The 20,795-nt window shown below is 31.8% G+C and overlaps 2 protein-coding genes across 2 annotated transcripts in view; one reads left to right on the plus strand and one right to left on the minus strand.

The window, feature by feature from the left end:
- The window catches only part of LOC111627765 (lachesin-like), a 246,306-nt gene extending 242,759 nt beyond the window's left edge, over positions 1-3,547 (minus strand). Inside the window, exon 1 of the mRNA XM_023371402.1 lies at positions 3,333-3,547. Coding sequence (XP_023227170.1) covers positions 3,333-3,426 — 94 coding nt within the window. The 5' untranslated portion in view covers positions 3,427-3,547. The remainder of the gene's footprint in view (positions 1-3,332) is intronic.
- A 7,589-nt stretch (positions 3,548-11,136) lies between these two features.
- On the plus strand, positions 11,137-20,779 carry LOC111627772 (mitochondrial ribonuclease P protein 3-like). The gene is made up of 6 exons (XM_023371415.1): positions 11,137-12,265; positions 13,733-13,777; positions 15,625-15,877; positions 20,044-20,183; positions 20,252-20,450; positions 20,619-20,779. Exons 1-6 carry the CDS (start codon positions 11,277-11,279, stop codon positions 20,748-20,750), a joined length of 1,758 nt encoding a protein of 585 aa, XP_023227183.1. The 5' UTR covers positions 11,137-11,276; the 3' UTR covers positions 20,751-20,779.
- Positions 20,780-20,795: the final 16 nt, after the last annotated feature.

Here is a 20,795-nt window from a genome sequence, read left to right on the forward strand (position 1 = left end):
TTATTATTTATATAGAAAAAAAAAAACCCTTAAATAATATATAAATCTTTGCCAAATGATATGAAACTTTCCAAGAATTGTTTTTTTCCTTCAAGCGTTATTGTTTAAGTGCATTTTGTTGTTTTTTCCTTTTGACTTTTTAACCAAATGCCAATTATTTTCCTGGAGAAATCCTCTAAAACAGGACGGTAGATGCCCCCATAAATTACATTATTTTATTCTTTATCCTCTTAATTCAGTTCTTAACCATCCTCTTCCTTCCTCAATTTGTATATTAAATTTCTGATCCTGTTTATAAATAATTTATTTTACATCCTTTACCTTATATTTTCCTTCGATTCGTGAGCCATTCTATATTTTTGATTCGTATCGTATTGCCATTATTCCTTTAAAAAGAAATTTTTTTATTCCATTCTTCAGCTATTCATAACATATTCCTGTTCCTTCTGCTTTATATATCTCATATCTAGTTTTATATCGAGTTCCTATACTATCCTATCAAAGCATTTCATGTCCTAGAAAATTTCAATCTTTTCCACATTATTTATTATAGATCCCGGGTATAAATTTTATTATTATTCTATATACTTTCTTCCACCCTCTTCTTCTAACTTTTGACTCGTATTTCGAATAAAATAAACATCTTCAAGACCAGTTTCATCTTTCCATAACTGACTTTTTATGTGTCCTGTTCGGTAGGGAGGGGTGCTTCTGTCATGCTACTATAGAAGAAATATCTTTAAACTTTCATTCCACATACCATCTACTGATGAGGAAATTGTCTACTAATGGGAACAACTAGGGATGAAGTTAAACTTCCACAAGATAGTTTGACGTATGATAAATCCAATTTTGAAACAATTCAGCCAGAGTATTTCTAATGAATTCTTCTTCACTCTAATTACAGAATACGTTCTAAATCATTCAAAGTGTTAAAATCTTCTTCTTCTTCTTCTTCTTCTTCTCCTCCTCCTCCTCCCTACTTTTTCCCTTCCTTCCTTCCTCCCCCCTTTCTTCTTTCTGTTCTTTTCTAGCATCTAATAGATCTTTCTATGGAACTCCCATGCTTCAAATCTATTGATTAGTACACGAACTGGGCACTTCTAGGATGTTGGGGGTTGCGGGAATGACTCACTGGGAGTAAGAGCATCACCGACTTGATGTCGCCATGGTAACGTCAAAACTGACTAATATCTCAAAGTGATGACTTTTCCCCAAGTCGAAAGAACTCCTATCAACTTTATCTTCATCCTCATTTTAAGGGCCTGTAAACTTTGACTCTATTAATGATTTTCTGAAGCCATTTTAACATATAAAACTGTTATGGAATAGCACTTTTGAGGGAGGATAATCGATGAATCGATGTGGAATTTTCTTTCTTTTTTTTTGTTTTTATTTCCTTTTTCTATTGTGTTTTTTGGACCTCTAATTGCTTCGTATACACTTCGTTCGTTGTAAATAGCATCTAAAGTACAGGAAATATGCTGGGAAGTATGTACATAATTTGTAGGATTCTCAAACTTTTAAACTGGAAGTTTGACTTGCCCCACACGGAATGGCATAAATTACGCTATTTACTCTTATAAATTAGCATCTATGCATCCAAAGTCATCTTAATTTAAGCACAGGATAGCATAGTTCATTCATAAATACGCGAATTATCACCCCCCCTAAAATGGAAAATAGCATGATTTTATTATAAATATATCATTCCTTACAGATTATATTCTATAAAATAGCATTGCTTATACAAGGAAGCTCTATACACATTTTAAAAATAAGCTTAATATACAGGAAGAGAGATATTAAGATCGGAATTAGCTTAATTCTTTCTATCTCGAGAAGTATGGAATTTCCGCCATAATTCCAAAAATAGCAGTCTACAAAGTATAGATTATTATATAAAATGGTCTTCTGTGTATAAATATAGGAGAAAAACTGGAAAAAATAAAATAGCACGCTACAAAAACTAGCATAAACGTTACAAAATGACCCCCGCAAACATCAATTTTTGGAAATTGCATAAATAGCACATTTCATAAAACCCCAAAATTCTAATAAAAAAAATATACATAGCATAAATTTATAAAGTCGTAGGCCACAAAATCTTTTAAGGAATAGCGTCATTTTCCGTAGGTAATGCAGAGTAACTTACAATATAAATTACTATTAATCATACTTAAAAAATAGCGAAGAATAGCATTTCCTTTAACAAACAAAGTAATTCACAGCATAAATTACCATTAGCGCTTCCTTATTGAGTGAAATGTATAATGATAACATACCGTTTTTCATAAATTATATAAAAATTCTTTCCTTCTAAGGGGTAGAAACAGGGATTGGGGGAATCGGGAGATACAATTGTTTCAATATATTCGAGTAAAGCGCGCTGGAGGCCTGATTCTACAAATGTTATCTGCAATAAACCGTAGAGATTCTTTTCATTTCGAAAGAAGAAGGAGAAGAAGGTTCTAAACAATGCTCTTGATTTCAACTATAATACCAACAAAACTAAGGAATGCAATAGACAGGAATGCTGCTAAGTTATTTTGATTGGTTCCAGGAATTTCCTCCAAGTACAGAGTTTGACCATGATTTGTTTTTTAATTAAAACTTTTAAGAATTAAATTCGTAATCTTAAATTCGAAAATTTATCTTAATAAAAGCTTTTAAACACAATTTTCTTTTGTAATTTACACAGATTATTCGATTAACCCCCCTCCTCCTCCTTGTAAGCTGGCAAACGAACCGACACCCTCCCCACTTTGTAAACGATATCCATTTACTAAAATAGATCAACGGTTCAAAATTATGGACTATTAACTTATTTTTAATTCCGTTTTATTATATTACTAATTTAAATTAAGATAATTAAAGCAATTAAATTGAATTTTTCCCCCTTGATGTTAACCCGCGTATAACACCACACTTTGCGCCAAGATTCCTGAAGATCGGTACGTTGCAGCAAAATTCCGAAAGTAGAGGAAACAAACTCCGAAATCTCTCTAACTAACCATAAAATATACATTAATCTACTCCCGATTTTAATCATAATTTAAATAATTTCTTTTTTTCCTTAAATTACGCCGGTAGTAACACCCCCGCACCCCCGCGCGCGCGAGCGTGCGAGTAGGAGCACCACTAAACAGTTTACCAAGAGCGCAGGAAGTATAATATTATTTATATTTACGGTAAGGGAGGTGGTAATTTCGGTAAGTTGAACGGCCGGGGGGATGGTTGCAACTTAAATTACCCACCCGACCTTCCGACCTCCCCCTCCTCCTCCCCCGTTCGCAACTAGGATACGTATCGAAAATGGGACCCTGACTTACCTTTCGCTACTGCTGCTTGGGTAACGATGAAACATATGAATCCATAAAGTAAAGAAATGGTGATCGTATTATGGCTCTCGATGGGTAACACCATGGTATAGAGGTTCACTTAATATTGTTGTAGCTTAAATTACGTGTAAACTGCTACCAGGCAGCTAGCTTCTCCGGACCAGACCTTCCATGCTTTTGCTCTGACACATCGGATGTACCAGTAGAACTCCTTCTCCGACGACATTTATTGGTTAGCGCCGGTGTCAGTTGTCCACTTCCAACAGTCTCCAGCAGGGGGTGTTGTATACCAGACTACTGCTCTTCTTCGATCAATGGTCTCTTGCTCTTTCCTACAGCATCTAGTTAAGGTCTTCGATAATGGGCGATAGTTTAAGGATGAATTTTTTTTCTTATTTTTTTACAAGTTTTTCGAGTTTAATAAACTCGAATCTTCATCTCGATGATGTCCTAACAACTTTTCTTAATAATTTTCTTCTAATTATGCCTTGCAAAGGGGATGAAGTCGGTGTGTGTGTGTATGAAGTGGGTGCCACGTTATGGATTCAATTGGCACGCTGCGTAAAATGTTTTAATTAAAATTTATTTATTTATTTATTTATTTTAATGTTCGCGCGACAATTCTCGTGAGTTACGCTCGTGTTTTTATGCTGTTTTATCTGTTTTTTTTTTGTAAATATTGAAGCATTTTTACGTCACGGCAATTAACGTAAACGTATCTAAGGTGCTTCGTAAGCGTAAAAGTTGGGAAAATACGTTTAAAAAATCACCAGAAAATATAGAAAATAATATTAAAATTAATAAAATATTCCAGTTTTTGTATAGGAAAAATAGCCAGGTGATGAATACCCAATGTATTGAGTTTAAAAATAGTATTAGTAAAGAGAATAAATAATATTTAATTATTTATTTAAAATGATTAATTAAAGAAGAATTAATTATTCTAAAATAAGCTTTAGGTTATTTAAATTATTATATTTTTATCGTATTTATATTATATATATATATTAATCAAATTCTATAATAGCCTAAATTTATAAGTGTTAATAATTAAGTATTAGTGTAATTAATTAATACGTGGATATAATATAATAAAATTTAACTTATTTTTATGAAAATATACGCTGTCGAACCTCTGAAAACGGCCACCTGCCAACGACGGCCACCTGTAAAAAGGTAATTTTTTTCAGAGGGTTTCTTTTCGAAATGCAAACGGAATAACCTGCAAACAACGGCCATTTTTCATCTTGCCATCAGTGACCGTTGTTTACAGGTTTAAGTTTTATATTGTTCTATGTGAGTTATATTGAATAACCTTAATAAAATTCGCTAAAGGTTAGGATAAGTATTAAGTATTATGCACCCAATATTGGGTGCATACATACTTAATACTATAGGGAGGAATATACAGTATGTTTAATACTACATAAAGTATATTTTCGGTTATATATGCATTAATAGATATGTTTATAACACTACAATCTAGTACTATGTATCAAGTTCAGTATATACAGTAATTATTGTACTATACAGAACAGTTTGCCTGTAATTATAGTACTGTGTTATTATACTCGTACAAGCACTGTTATATACAATATACTGTGTACTGTAAATAACAGTAATCTATATAAGACTAAACAGTTATAACACCTATATTGGTATGCTAAAACAAATACTAAAGCAGTTATAGTATAACAATAATGTTATAGTACTGTATAACACTGCATATACAGTTACAGCATTATAATTCAGTATAAATAACTTTAATTATAATACTGACGTCGTCGTTAAAAAATTACAATTAAAAGTAGTCAAATTTTGCCATTTTAAATATATTTTGAAGCAATTTACAAAGGAAAAATTACTTTATAAAGTTAGTATAATTGCTTGTGGTTATTACTGTACTCACGCTACTATAGATTTACATTAATATTAATACTATCAGGATTCAGAGTTACTTAATTAACGTTGTTGCATTAAGTTTCGCAGCTTCTGTTCGAATCAATAGAATCAGTTCTGATAATTTTACATGTGAAATTGTTTTAATAAGATTGGCAACACTGTGATATATAGCGATACTCTAGGATAGTTTGGAAGGTATTATATCTTCCTGCTATTACTAATAGCCTCATAATATTGGGTTTACCTCTCACTGCTACAACAAATACGTCTACTAATAGGACTCTCTTGCTACCACTGTATATCACTAATATAATAGTTATTTTCTTACTACACCAGTAACAATCTTTTATTTAATTTAATATTAAAGTTAAAAGCCGTTTTTAAAGATTTTGGTGTGTAAAATACTACATTAAACCTCCTTTCTGAGTACAGTTTATGCTATTATATTATTAAATGTATCATTGTCAGAGACGTTAACTAACAATTGTAGTAATAAAAGATGTTTTTTTTTTAATCTTTGTGACTTTCCTCGGTTGTCATAAGATCCTAAATACATTTGACAAGATCAGAGTAATTTGTCTTCCGTAATTGCAGCAGGCCCCATATAATTTAGGAAAGATAATGTATGTGATCTGTATTTATGATAGATGCCAGTGGATAAGAATTTTCAAGGTTGCTGAAGTTCGATCCATATATCACTTAATTGAAAAAAAAAAAAAAAAAAAACAGGAGGCAAGCAAGCGCATCTTCCTAAACTTATTAAATTCTAGCTTATATACTAAAATAAAATATCTTAAGCGCTATTACACATCAAAATTTCTATACCCCAAAATATTATTGTGTTTATTTTACTTATATTCCTTACACAGGTCAAGGTTATACCCTTCCTAGTGAGTAATTTGTATGCTATAATTAATAATACAGATGCACCACTACTTATTGTGGCTACTAACAAATTGCCTATTATTTCTGCTTTTACTTGGTCACAATTATTGTTATTAATGCTGGATACTCTCATTAAAGTGTTTGTTTTTACTTACAGGATTATTATTTTGTATAAAATATATACTACGCTCTATCGTCTTGTGTGCATGAATTTATTACAGAGATTCGTATGTTGTTTTGCCTTTGTTATCGAGTTACAAATGCTAGTTAGCATGCAATAGGAGAACTAACAGAGAGTACTGGTGATGCTGGTATCGTAACACTCCTTATTGCTGGCTTGTGAATACTCCTTGTCTTACAAATGATGGTTGCACAGTTCTTGTCATTGACCTTAGTCCATGCAGGAAGGTTGTATATGATTCTATAATGTGGTCTGTTTAACATCCTTTTAATCCTCCTTTAAGTATGTTCTTCCTTTGTTGGGTAATCACATAAACAGAAGATCATTTTTGCATAAATAACTTCAATTTATGTGAGGAAAATATAACAATTTTTAAGGATTTTTACCTAAAATTTAAACTTCACTTCGATATTTTTTAAAATTCCTAATAAAAAAAAAAGAAGGGAGAAAACCTAAGAATTTTCACTTGTTTAGTGTTTCTCTTTAATCACCCATTATTTTTTATTAATAGTTTAGAATTTTTGATTTATAAAATTAGTTTAAACATTAATTTTTGAAATTTATATCGTACTTACAAGCATTAACATTCGTTAATTTAATTTAAAATTAAAAATTGTAATTTTTTACTTCACTAATCTAATTATTTACTACGTATTTCTCTCAATTATTCCCCTGTAAAATCACTTTCTAACATAACATCTAACTTCCTTGTTTTAAAAATCAAATTACTTTTTAATTAAAATTAAAAACATTGTAATTAACAGTACCTAAGTTACATTATTTTTTTAATTGCAATTAAAAGTAAATCCTAATTACAGATAAATTGACATTTAAGTAATGCATCCAATCTAATTAATTATAATCGACTAATTACAATTAATTTTTAAATATATATACAAACATATATCAAAATAAAGGGTGTGTACCAGTAAATGCGCAAATAACTTATTAATTACATGGAATAATTAAAATTACATTAAAGTAGCTTAAATATTTTATAATTTGCTTAATATTTTTATAAATTATTTATAAAATTCCTTTTTAAAAAAACCTTAAATACGCTCGTTTAATGGGAAAAACCGTTTGGTACCGGAGTCGCCATCTGGTGCCGCAGTTTTAAAGTAGACCGTCTCTTATCATTTACATTGTTTAATTGCTATAATTAATTAATTAATTTTTTTTTAGGGATAAATTTGATTTTTTGAAAGGAGGGATTAGATTCTACTTTAAAATAATTGTTCGTATTAATTTATTTGTGTAAGGAAGTGGCACTTTATTTACAGACGAAGTGCAATTCGATTTGAACAAAGGATAAGTAATGAAGGGATTTCATAGAATCGTCAGCTTTGCTTTATACAATAAACGAGAATATCCGCTGTTAGCAATGAAGCATTCAATTGTTGACTGAATTAATCATCTATTGTTATATGGAAATTAGAATGAAAGACAAAATTTGACGAAATTTCATAGAAATAAAAGGCGAAGTATTGAAAAGACATGTTTAATTTCTCATTTGTAAGCTTAGTTATTCCTCAAAACGATAATAATTAGTAAATATCCCTTGTAATAAAACTTTACTGTCAATTGTTGACGATAATTATAATTGTTGATATTGTTCTTGAAATGTAAACCTTCTTTGCTATCGTCATTGTTTTCATACATTTGTTTTTTTACATCGTTAATTCGTAAATAAAATGTACCTGTTTTTGTAGATTTAAACACCAAAATAATGTTAATTGATAGCCAAATTTTCTTTGTTATTGTAATAAATGAAGGTAAGTTAAATTTATGTGTAATTTAAAAAAATTATATGAGAATTTTCTTACTAATTATAGAATCTGATAAAATATCAAGACTATCAGAGCCTTTTCGTGTGAGTTGACTAGAATCCAGACTACTGGAGCCTACTTTTGTATCTTGGCTAAAGCATAGAGTATTGGAGCCTACTTTTGTGTCAGTTGGCTAAAGTATAGACTACTGGAGCCTACTTTTGTGTCAGTTGGCTAAAGTACAAACTACTGGAGACTACTTTTGTGTCAGTTGGCTAGAATACAGAATTATTGGAGCCTATTTCGTGTCAGTTGGCTAAAATATCAAGATTATGGGAGCTTTTCGTAAAATGTGAATTTATGTTAGATTTTTGTTTATTTTTTTAAATGAAATTTGAATTTTCTGACTTTAAAATCTGTATAATAATGAAATATTTTAAAAACAAATAAAAAATTTCGGCTATAACATTGAATTTTGGCTTATATACGGTTTAAGTTAGAAATTTCTACACTTTATATTAGGAATAACTAAGGGACCATTCGAATATTACGTCAGCATTTTATGGGGAATTCGTTTGTATTTGACGATTACTGACGATGGAGGCGGGAGGGTGAGTCTTTGATAACGTAACATTGCACCTGTTATTTATCTTTTCCCCAATCATCACAAAATTATTTGAAAATAATTCATGTATATTTGTAAATGGTTGAAACTTCTGGTCTGATGATATAATTAGAGTGAGGGTGTATCTTGATTTCTGATAATGGAAGATAAAAATTCAGCTAATTTTTGCTAATGTAATATTTCAATGGTCCCTAAAGATTTGATAGATTATCTGTCCATCATGCTCTATAATTTAAATAACATATATAAAACTGAATACGTTTGACTGAAGGTACTGTGTTTTAAACTTCTGTTATGAAGTTTAAAACACAGTACATGGATTTATGATTAAACATTTAATTAATTTCCTTTCGTATTTCTTGTCATTTCCTATATCCTTTGTTATATATCCTTTTGATTTAAAAATTAATTCGTTTATTAAGATAAAATATTACTTGACCTAAATTATATAAAAAATAACAACGTTTCAAGAAGATAAGGGCCATTTAAAATTGTAAACAGATAACAAAAATAATGTAAAATGTAAGATGGAGTCAACTGTAAACAGATACAAATCTAAAAAATAACCAGGAATTTTACTTGGATAAAACAAAAATCCGCTAAATCTCCGTCCAGATAGATAAATAAAAATGTCAGTCTTCAATATAACGATAAACATTATTTTTTTTAATTAAATTAATTAAGTACAGAACAGTCCAAAAGTCAGGAACAAACTCAGTAAATTTTGAGCCTAGATGCATGCGTTTAACACAGGAATTTTTGAAGTACAAACGTTTTATGTACACTTTACAGCTTTTGCCAGTAGGCGGAGCTGTTTACGGAATGAGGCCATTACAGTGGTACCTCAGGATACGAAATTAATCCGTTCCGAAACTGAGATCATATCACGAAAATATCGTAAGGTGGATCATCTTTTCCCATACGATTACATGTAAAACCAAATAATTCGTTCCAACGCAAAAAACATACTCAAATTAAAGCCAAGTAATTCATTTAAAAAAATAACTGTAGTAAGAAAAACAAATGAAAAATGCGAACTAATGTAACGTCGTATGGTGAGTTTTTGTTCGTATCGTGGAGCAAAAATATGTTCGAATTTCATGTCGTATCCTGAAAATTTCGTATGCTGGGGCGTTCGTAACCTGAGGTACCACTGTATTTTNGTTAGTGCTCAAAATTAAAGGATAATCTTCAAAAGGATACAAAATTCACATTGTAAGTATGAAAACGTGAGTAACTTTTGGGCTTTTGTGTACATGAAAACTTAACAATGCAGAAGATAAAAGTGCACCTGCAAATGCATGTCATGGCCCAAAAAGTGCAAATTTCCAATGGGTTAAAAAGTCATGATACCAGGCATAAGTGGTGATGATGCAACCCTAAGTTCAGTTTAGTGATGCATGAAATCTGACACGTCACAAAGATGTGTAGATGATTTTCGAAGGTGGAGAGCCATTGGTAGGTTAGAAGCTGGCCAGTATCACATGAGTGTCCAGAGCTGTAAATATTCTCTTCAGACTCTGGAGACAGCTCCAGGAAAGAGGAGATGTTTGTTATTGACTAGGAAATCATCCTCTGCTATGTCTAAAAGCAAGATGATCCAGGGAGATGACAAATCACTCGAGCTGACAGCAATTACAGTGACAAGATCATCTTCACATATCATGTACAGAAGACTTCAAGAGATGGGCCTTTATTTGAGAAGAAAGTAATTTGTATCCCTTTCATTCCCTTTACCAAAAACTCTTGGTTAACATGGAGCTGTAAACATCACCTTCAGAGTTCTAACAAGTGGGCAAATGTTCTTTTCTTGATTCAGTTTGAATGCAGTACTAAATCTGATATGTTGTCATTTGGAGATATGCAGGGACATTAGGGAAAGATGGCTTTGGTGATGGTGGTATTCTTGTTTAAGCATGGAACATGACAAATGGGTCTGCAGATCTGCACATTTTACGGGATTACATGGTAATTACTCCAAAATAAAGTTGAAATCCTGGGTCATTATGTTAGACTTTCAATGGGAATAATTGCCTCAGATTTTACTTTTTATGCACAACACCCAACCTCATCAGACCCAGTTGGCAGACAGCTTCTTGGATAACTTCTTCAACCCCATCAAGTACCGTGTGGGATGCATTAAGAAGATGCATTGCGACACTGCAACCACCTCTCAGAATCCTCCAGGAGGTTCAACATCACTTGTAAAGAAGTGGGCTTTATTACTTCAGGACTTTGTTAATATTCTTGTCAACAGCATCAGAAATCATTGAGAGCTGTAGACTGTCAGAGGTGATCATACACCATATTAAGCTTTCATGTACTGCTGTATCAAAAAGTGCAAATATTGCAAATATTGCCATCTTCTATGTAATAATATTTATTAAATATTTGATAATAAAGTTTGTCACGTGACACTCAGAATCACATGGATGCTGATGAATGTATATTTCAGAGTACACGTGATTTCATCAAAATTCTGATAGTTGTCATTAAATTAGAGGCTATTAATGGATTAAATTGTACTTTAGGATTATAATTTCCATCTAATAATTGATATTATCATTTTCATTATGGTTAGGCAAATGGTTGTTCCATTTTTATTGAAAAATGCAACTTTTTATCCTCTTCAAAGAATTATGTCAACTCAAGGCTTATTTTATGCTAAAATGCTACATATGACTGCTTTATTTAGACATAAATGTGTAGAAACACAGAAAAATCAGTCATGCATGGCTCTGGTTGTACATAAACCCAAACTATTGAAGGTTAACTGTGGGTATACACTAAGAAACATGTGTACAGAGCTGAATTATCTGCATAATTCATCAAATAAAGTGTTAAATATATTAGAGAATAATAAATTTATCAATGGAGAGAGATTTGATGTCACATCGTTTCTAGATTTGCTATTTAACGAAGAAAATTTGACTGTTAACGAATGGGATACTTTAAAACAGAAGTTACTACATTATAGAAGGTGTAATGAAGTTAATTTTAGTGGTAAGATGATGAATGGCATTTCACTGAAGAAGAATTACACATTAGCCAAATCATTTTTAGAATATCTTCGAGAGAAGAAAATGGAACCTAACGTGGCGACGTTATCCGCTTATCTATATTTGTGTAGTTTTAATGTCGAAGTGTGCGGAGAGGAGACGATTCTGAGTGCCTATAAAAATATTGTAAGCAAAATTAAAATATTGGATTCAATCACAAGGCATAATATCGTGCAAGCATTATCTGTAACTAGTCATTGGATGATTGCATATGATATAATAAATAAAAATGAATTAGTCCCTTCAGAATGTGAGAATTATTGTGCAGTTTCTAGTGCCGCATTTAAACATAATAGAACTGATATTGCTTTAAAACTTGTGCAGCAAATTTTTAGTTTAAGAGGAAAATTGACTGAAAATGTATATGTTAGATGGTTAGAAGCTGCATTAAATAATCCAAGTGAGTTGCACCAATTAATTGAACAGTTACTATCTTACTTAACATCTAGCGAAGCCCTACTTCCAGTAAATTGTGTTGATAAACTTGTAGAATGTTTCAAAAGGTATATATATTCATAAACAATTGATTTATGTTAGTGCTCAAAATTAAAGGATAATCTTCAAAAGGATACAAAATTCACATTGTAAGTATGAAAACGTGAGTAACTTTTGGGCTTTTGTGTACATGAAAACTTAACAATGCAGAAGATAAAAGTGCACCTGCAAATGCATGTCATGGCCCAAAAAGTGCAAATTTCCAATGGGTTAAAAAGTCATGATACCAGGCATAAGTGGTGATGATGCAACCCTAAGTTCAGTTTAGTGATGCATGAAATCTGACACGTCACAAAGACGTGTAGATGATTTTCGAAGGTGGAGAGCCATTGGTAGGTTAGAAGCTGGCCAGTATCACATGAGTGTCCAGAGCTGTAAATATTCTCTTCAGACTCTGGAGACAGCTCCAGGAAAGAGGAGATGTTTGTTATTGACTAGGAAATCATCCTCTGCTATGTCTAAAAGCAAGATGATCCAGGGAGATGACAAATCACTCGAGCTGACAGCAATTACAGTGACAAGATCATCTTCACATATCATGTACAGAAGACTTCAAGAGATGGGCCTTTATTTGAGAAGAAAGTAATTTGTATCCCTTTCATTCCCTTTACCAAAAACTCTTGGTTAACATGGAGCTGTAAACATCACCTTCAGAGTTCTAACAAGTGGGCAAATGTTCTTTTCTTGATTCAGTTTGAATGCAGTACTAAATCTGATATGTTGTCATTTGGAGATATGCAGGGACATTAGGGAAAGATGGCTTTGGTGATGGTGGTATTCTTGTTTAAGCATGGAACATGACAAATGGGTCTGCAGATCTGCACATTTTACGGGATTACATGGTAATTACTCCAAAATAAAGTTGAAATCCTGGGTCATTATGTTAGACTTTCAATGGGAATAATTGCCTCAGATTTTACTTTTTATGCACAACACCCAACCTCATCAGACCCAGTTGGCAGACAGCTTCTTGGATAACTTCTTCAACCCCATCAAGTACCGTGTGGGATGCATTAAGAAGATGCATTGCGACACTGCAACCACCTCTCAGAATCCTCCAGGAGGTTCAACATCACTTGTAAAGAAGTGGGCTTTATTACTTCAGGACTTTGTTAATATTCTTGTCAACAGCATCAGAAATCATTGAGAGCTGTAGACTGTCAGAGGTGATCATACACCATATTAAGCTTTCATGTACTGCTGTATCAAAAAGTGCAAATATTGCAAATATTGCCATCTTCTGTTTCTACAAAACGGACTTTAAATTTCATAACAGTGTTAACATTCATCCCACATTTGATTGAATCATCTAACAATAAATCTATACAACAAATCTTGTTGTGTTAGCCTACTCATAATGTGAATTATGTGTTGTTTTGCATATTATCCTTTAATTTTGAGCACCGGTGACATTGAAAATGTAAATTATAAGTAAAAATATTGGTTTCTTTTAAATTTTTTCTTTATTTTTCTAGCTTAAAGAATGAAAAATGGACAAGTAAATTAGTGAATATAAATAGGTAAATTTTATTTGATTTTTTAATTTACTAATGCGTTAATTGCTGAAGAATTAAAACTTTTTAAGATATTCATAATGAATAGTGTTTTGTAATAGAGTATCGAGCATACAATTTTTATATATAAACAAAGCCCAAAGCCCAACATATTAATATGAACCAGCTGAGTGCCATAGTGGAGGAATGCATAAACCATGGACTTAGAAGTCCTTCCCAATCAGAACCATAGGTAACTGTGGATGGTTATATCAAAGGTTTAAATATGTCTGGAAGCAAAGAGTCACTTGGAGGTCCAGGTGCACTGCATGGTAGGCAGAGGTTGCAGATTCGACTTCCGTTCCAGGCCAATTCTTTTATTCCAGACTGTTCTAAATTATTATTTTCAATGAGAGATGGCATCTAACGTTTCTCTCTCATACTAAATTACTTAATTTTTAATTATTAATTGTTGCATAATGTATCCCAAATAATTAAGGTTGTCGTTTGGTTTCCTACATTTTTTTATCTACGGTATAGCTTTAACATGCTTAAGTTACCAATCCACCAACCTTGTTCAAAAGCTAATTATTAATTAATTAAATTACATAATTTGGTTTAAAGACTACCTTTATAATAAATTCTAGCTTTTAGATATGTTTGGCTATTAAAATTGGGCTATGGTGTATTACAACAAATCTAACAATATTTATATTAATATTAGTTTGGTTATATTTATATTAATATTAGGTTGGTTGTAGTATGTTTATTATACACGTGTGTGGAAAGGTTTCTTAAACTTGATTCATACAAATGTGTACAAAGTTTACCACCCCTACCCATGGAAATATCATTGTAATTACCACCAGCGGTTATTCACTGAAGAGGGACTGGAAAATATTAGACCAGCCCGAAATGCATTTGATGTAGTCTTTACAAAATAAACTTAATTTGCCAATACGATTGCTGTGAGATTGGTCTACCAAGAATAATTTTTGGATTACAGAGACAAAAAACGTAATATTAACTAATATACAGCAAACAATTTATATATATTTTAAATCTAACAACATCTATACAACAAATCTTGTTGTGTTAGCCTACTCATAATGTGAATTATGTGTAGTTTTGCATATCCTTTAATTTTGAGCACCAGTGACATTGAAAATTACATTTTCAATGTCACCGGTTGCTCAAATAAAAAAAAACGATTGAAAATGTGTTTCATTGGTAAATTGCTTTTAGTAATATATTTTACATATTTATTTACTTTAATTAAATACTAGTTTCAACTGTTATTTTTATTTGGTATTGGAATTAAAGAATAGTGGTTTTAGATTGTTTAACAATTTAAAACTTCTTCTAAATATATTGTTCTTGGAGGAACTAATTGTTAAGAGGGCTATGAAGTGATTAAGAATACAAATGGCATCTTCACTCATCCTTTTTTCACACCAGAAACTAATCTAATATGCACTGAGGTTCAACATTTTATTTGAGGCTAATTTCTAAGGTTCCAACCAAGATTTGAACCCAGCTCCTTTAGAATAATAGGCCAACACTTGCCACAAATTCTTAGGTCATAAGACCTATTGCAACAAATGTATGATATAAACATGTGTACAGCAAACTTATGAAGTTCATTACATTTATTAAAGGTTTTTGTATATTGCATTAGTTTAATATTGTTATATCTTTAAATATATTTATATAAGGCACATCAAGAGGAGAGGGAAACTTTGGAGATTATAGTACGGGTCATTGTAAGGAAAAGCTTTATACAAACATTTCCAAACTTATTTCCCTCTCCTCAACTCATCCTGTATAATATATTGTTCAGAATTTAAAATAAATTTTCTTTATTATTAAAACAGGCAGGGTATATGTCCAAATTGTAATCATCGACTGTCTTGTATTGACGTCACTACCGATCAGTTTAACATGCTGAAAGACGCAGTTTTATCTAAATTGATGAAGGATACAGACGTTTATTTGAAAACTACACCAGACGAACTGAACAGATTTCTGAATTTTGTGAAACATACATCGCCATACGATCTTGTCATAGATGGTCTCAATGTGTCTCATTATCAATCCAAGAAAAGTGCTATTGATCGAGCTCTGCAGGTAAGCAAGAATAAACTTTTAATTTCTATATTGTGTACTCTGATATATAAAAGAACCGTTCATATTTAGGTATGCAACGAGTGTCTGTCTAATTTAGTAATGCAATTAAGAGATGAATTACATATAGCTATGTGGGCAATATTAACATAATTATGAAGTAAAATGTCAGAAATTTGAATTATAATTGGTATATTTAAGGAAGATTTGTGATGAATTCCTGAGTTTATACAAATGATTAACTTAAAAAGTGACCATATCTGCACATCTATGGACTCTATATACCATAAGGTTGCACATATGAAATCTCTTGTTACTCTTCTTAACAATATTCTTAATTAAATTTAACATGAGATGGTGACTTAACCACCTACCTCTAGTCCAAATTACTTAGTATCTTAATAACTAATTAACTGTATTATAGCTCGATGATAATCAAATAATATATTAATAGCTGGATTCTTTGGGTTTGGTTTTATATGTAATCAAATTCTTCTTAACCTTTAGTTGAGTTTGTTCTCAACAGGTGTAACTTACTGATGGAGAATGTCTTCAACTGCTTACTCTATTGCTATCTGTGTGTTCCAGTGCACTAATGTTTCAGTGACGTTAGCAACAATCTTGTTCTTTTTGGCTCTGTTGACAAGACTGATAGCAAACAGTGGTGCTAATTTTAGCAATGTGTCACCAATGGCATGTAGGTCCATTGCCACTTCAGTTAAACAAAATGGCGACATCAGTGGATGATGCATGTATTGAAACATTCTCAGTTTAAAGTTGGCAAAACCGTGGCACATCAATTACAAAATAATAATCATCTTATTTTTGGTTGTTTTAGTTATAAAATCAATATAAATGGAATAAATTAGTTTGATAATGCACGATATCCTTATTGTTGTCACCGGATACAATCATATTGCATGCATCAGTTGTGACTGCAGGGCAGTGTTTTCAACAACACCTCTGTTTTGAGTTGAAGGGTGTATGACATCACACATTGCAAAGTGGCTAGCCTCCATAACTGTCTATATTGGTGTACTGGAACATGCAGTATATTATACTTTTACTCTTTTGGAAGTGTTGATCATGCACAGACTTGACTATTACTAAATGATAGGTGTAATAGAAGGGATGATGTGTTCAGGATTATGCACTGGTTTTCCATAAAAGCATTACGAAGTTGGGGTTTATACCTTTATAACATATTGAATTCAATGTTTCTGTTTCCACACATTAAATTTCGTTTCTTAACAGATTTGTCCCTGAGGTTAATGCAGGATTTTGACAAATCTCCCTACATGAAATGACTGGACTTATTTTTGGATCCAGAAATAGCATTTTACCTATAAAGTCAAGCATGTTCTTTATAAAGCGATAAAATAGAAGTGTGTTTCTGACTCTCCTTATTTGAAAAGCACTATTTTCAAATTATCAGGGATGAAGTTTGAGAGATGATTTCTGCATATCAGTTAATATTGATATAAGAATGATCTTGGGATGTTGTTACTCTATTCTGCAGCAGTGTAGTGTCATTTTTCATGAGTGTGAAGATACAGAGGAGCAAGAAATAGGGAATGGGGAATTTCCCATTTGTAAGTCTCGTGGATTATAGACAGGTAATATGAGTAAGAATCAATAATTAGTGCAAGCTGCAATATTTTCAAACTGAAAATATATCTTCCAGATCATCAATGGCACTACACCATTGCTATTCTCCAACTTTGATAAACTTAACTAGATTCTTATTATATTGTTTCTGTAGGACCATTTCCAAACCTCACGAGCTCCTTTTCACGAGGTTTATCATGAAGAGGAGCTCATGAGAATGATCTCTTGGATTCATCAGTAGCTTCATGTAATTTCTGTGAATCTACATGAATCACGTTGGGAAACACTCGAATGTTCAAATAAACATTTTAATTTGATGCAGTCTGAGGTGTGTTAGAATATACAGTAGAAGAAAAGTATATTTTTATACATATCCTTTTATTTTAATCTTCAAAGTCTTGGAAGTTAATCATTTTACATGTTTTTAAGTCAGAAAATGTTTATAAAAGTTTATAGAATCGATACAACTTATACTCCATTGTTATACAAACACCTTTGTTCGTTTATTAAGTTCGTATCTAGTTCAATTATGAGAAAACGACGTTTATTATCCTTATTCATATTAATGAATCTCATTAACAAATCGATCATAATGGTTTCTCCATCATAACAGATTCAGAGCACGAATGTAGGTTAAAGAGAATTGCTTCGACTGAATTTATGATCATCGTAAGGACACACCATGTAAATAAGTATGAATTATTTCATTTCTTGTTAATTTAATTAGTTTAAACTGTGTTAAAAGTTCAAATTAAGGATTGTTGTGGTGATTTCCTAATTTTATGCATCATTTTTTTAGGAGAATAGCAGCAAATCTTTTGAATATGCTTGAAAAAATAGACATATTTAATCTTTGAATGCAGAAAACTTTTTCAAAGCTCAGGATTTAGTAAATTTACTTCAATGTGTGTGTTTTTTGTGGTTATGACATCATTTCACTTTGATAAATACTTTTTACATTTTCAATATGAAATATTCCAAAAAGTTATAATAGAATGCAACAATTACCAAGAATAATTTAGCAAAAAATAATAAATCAAGTGATGCTACATGGCAGATGAATTCTTTCAACCCGTAACTCTATACCTTTCATTCGCAAAAGTTTTGCAAAAGTAGATTCATCTTTACTACTGTGCATTATGTCAGCCTGGCTGAGATTCGTAAAATGTACTTTTCCCTTTTCCTTCATTCTTTGTACAAATTTTAATTTTTCTAATGTTTTTCAAACCCAGGGTTTTATTTTTCAAAACATTTGCATTTTAAATTTTATTATCCAAGACCTCAATTTGCATCTGGGAATTTTCCTGGGCAAACTGTAGTGGATACATTGATCCCGTCTCTCTCACCTGGCCAATTTTGTTGCTGGCTTGGTCATATCCATGATAAATTTGATTTAAAATGTCCTCGTAGTGTCCAGATGAGAAAGTCAAATTTTCTTTCAGACAGTATTCAACTTCATTCATTTAGATTTGTAGACATAAATATCTGTAACAATATTCTTGAACTGATTTCAGGGTTTAGACAATGCGATGCAATTTTTCCAGCTCAAGGTTACTTTTAATGGTGAGTAAGTAATGAATTGTTTGGCACGTGATGTATATGGCACATTAGTGATGTATATTTACATCACTAATGTGTGCTTCTTACAGTCTGTGTTGATGTTTGATCATTAACTTATTAAGTAACTAGCAGATAAGCCCTGCGTTGCTCAGGCAAAAAGTAACGATAGCAAAGATTAGTATTAGTTTATAGCTGATCTTACTTGTTTTCATTGGGTGCAAGAATTAGGTCTCTTCTCTTCCAACACTAATTAGAGAATTTTTAGATATCTGCTTACCACACCAGAATAACGATAATTAAGACTCACTGCAACCACTAACCAGTGTGTAGTACCACTATGTGATGAATAATAAATGTTTTCGTAACTCTTTTTGAGTTCTTCTTCAGACTTACTTAATTCCAAAAATAAGTTGGATCTTCCAGAATCATTCATAAATATAAATTCGAACATAAAATTAAACATTAAGACAAAGAGTTCGAATAAAGCAAACTTATGCGCATGCACTCCCTGTGTCAACTTTAAATATGATGGAACACTAAATATCATTGAGAATTTTTATAAGGGTCTAAAAATATGTTCATTTTCTGCAAAAAAATGGCATCTAAAATAGTATAGTAAAAGCTAAGTTCTCCAGGGTAATCTTAAACTCTCTCCCATGTCCCCGCAGAGGGTATTTCCAAAAAAATTTTTTAGTGCACGTTCTCATAGCATACCCTATTAAAACGCAGTAAAAATGCAAAAATATGCATCTAAAATAGTATAATAGAAGCAGAGTTCTTCAGGTTAAGCGTTAATTCTCACTCTCTCTCCCCTGCAAGGAGGGAGAATTTCAAAAAATCCCTTCTTAGTGTATGTTCTCATAACCCTGTGTACCAAATTTCAACTTTCAACTCCTAACCGTTTGGGCTCTGTGCTTATTATTATTATTATCAACCCATCTTGATTATATATATATAGATTACATAATCATACCTTTACAAATTTATCTTTTTCTTTATAGTTGTATTATGTTGTAAAACATTTTGCAAAAAATAAAAACTTGAAAATTCTAATTTTGGGAAGGAGACACATGAAAAATTGGCCCAGGAAGTATATGGATTCCATTCAACAAATGGCCCATGTATTCTACACAGATAACATGTAAGAAATACTTTTTAAACTTGCACAAAATATGATTTTTGTCATTCATTTCAATGATTACCATTCAGATCACAGGACGATCCATTCATGATTTACGCAGCGGTGTACAGCGGACCGAAAACTTTGGTAATGACGAAGGATCTTTTGCGAAATCACAAATTCTCTCTTCAGGATCCGACTCTAGCCATGTACTTTGAACGCTGGAGGAGTACTCATCAAATGTTTCTAGATCGTGTGTACAAAGAAACCGGAACTGTTAAATATCAGGTAATTATTATATCAGGCATACAGACAAAAGCAGAACTTGCGATAAGTTTGGCCACTCTGAATTGTTACACCGGTAGCTTGCAGTGTTGCAGACTCCTCACAAGTTCTGTTAGATTACTTATTACTATTATTAACAATACTAAATCAGAGACAAAAATGTTTTGATAGGAACCACTTCATCATAGTATTACTGCACAGGGAAGCATGACAGATTCGTGGCACATACCTTACGATAACAACAATGTACAAGGTCCTTACGACATATGTGAACATTGGCTGTGTCTTACAAAAATAAAGTGAAATAATAATTATGGAATTAGTGTTTTCATTTTAACCATTGGCAAG

The sequence above is a fragment of the Centruroides sculpturatus genome, unplaced genomic scaffold (genome assembly GCF_000671375.1).
Source record: "Centruroides sculpturatus isolate CEXI.00-Female unplaced genomic scaffold, Cexi_2.0 scaffold1, whole genome shotgun sequence".
NCBI lineage: Eukaryota > Metazoa > Arthropoda > Arachnida > Scorpiones > Buthidae > Centruroides > Centruroides sculpturatus.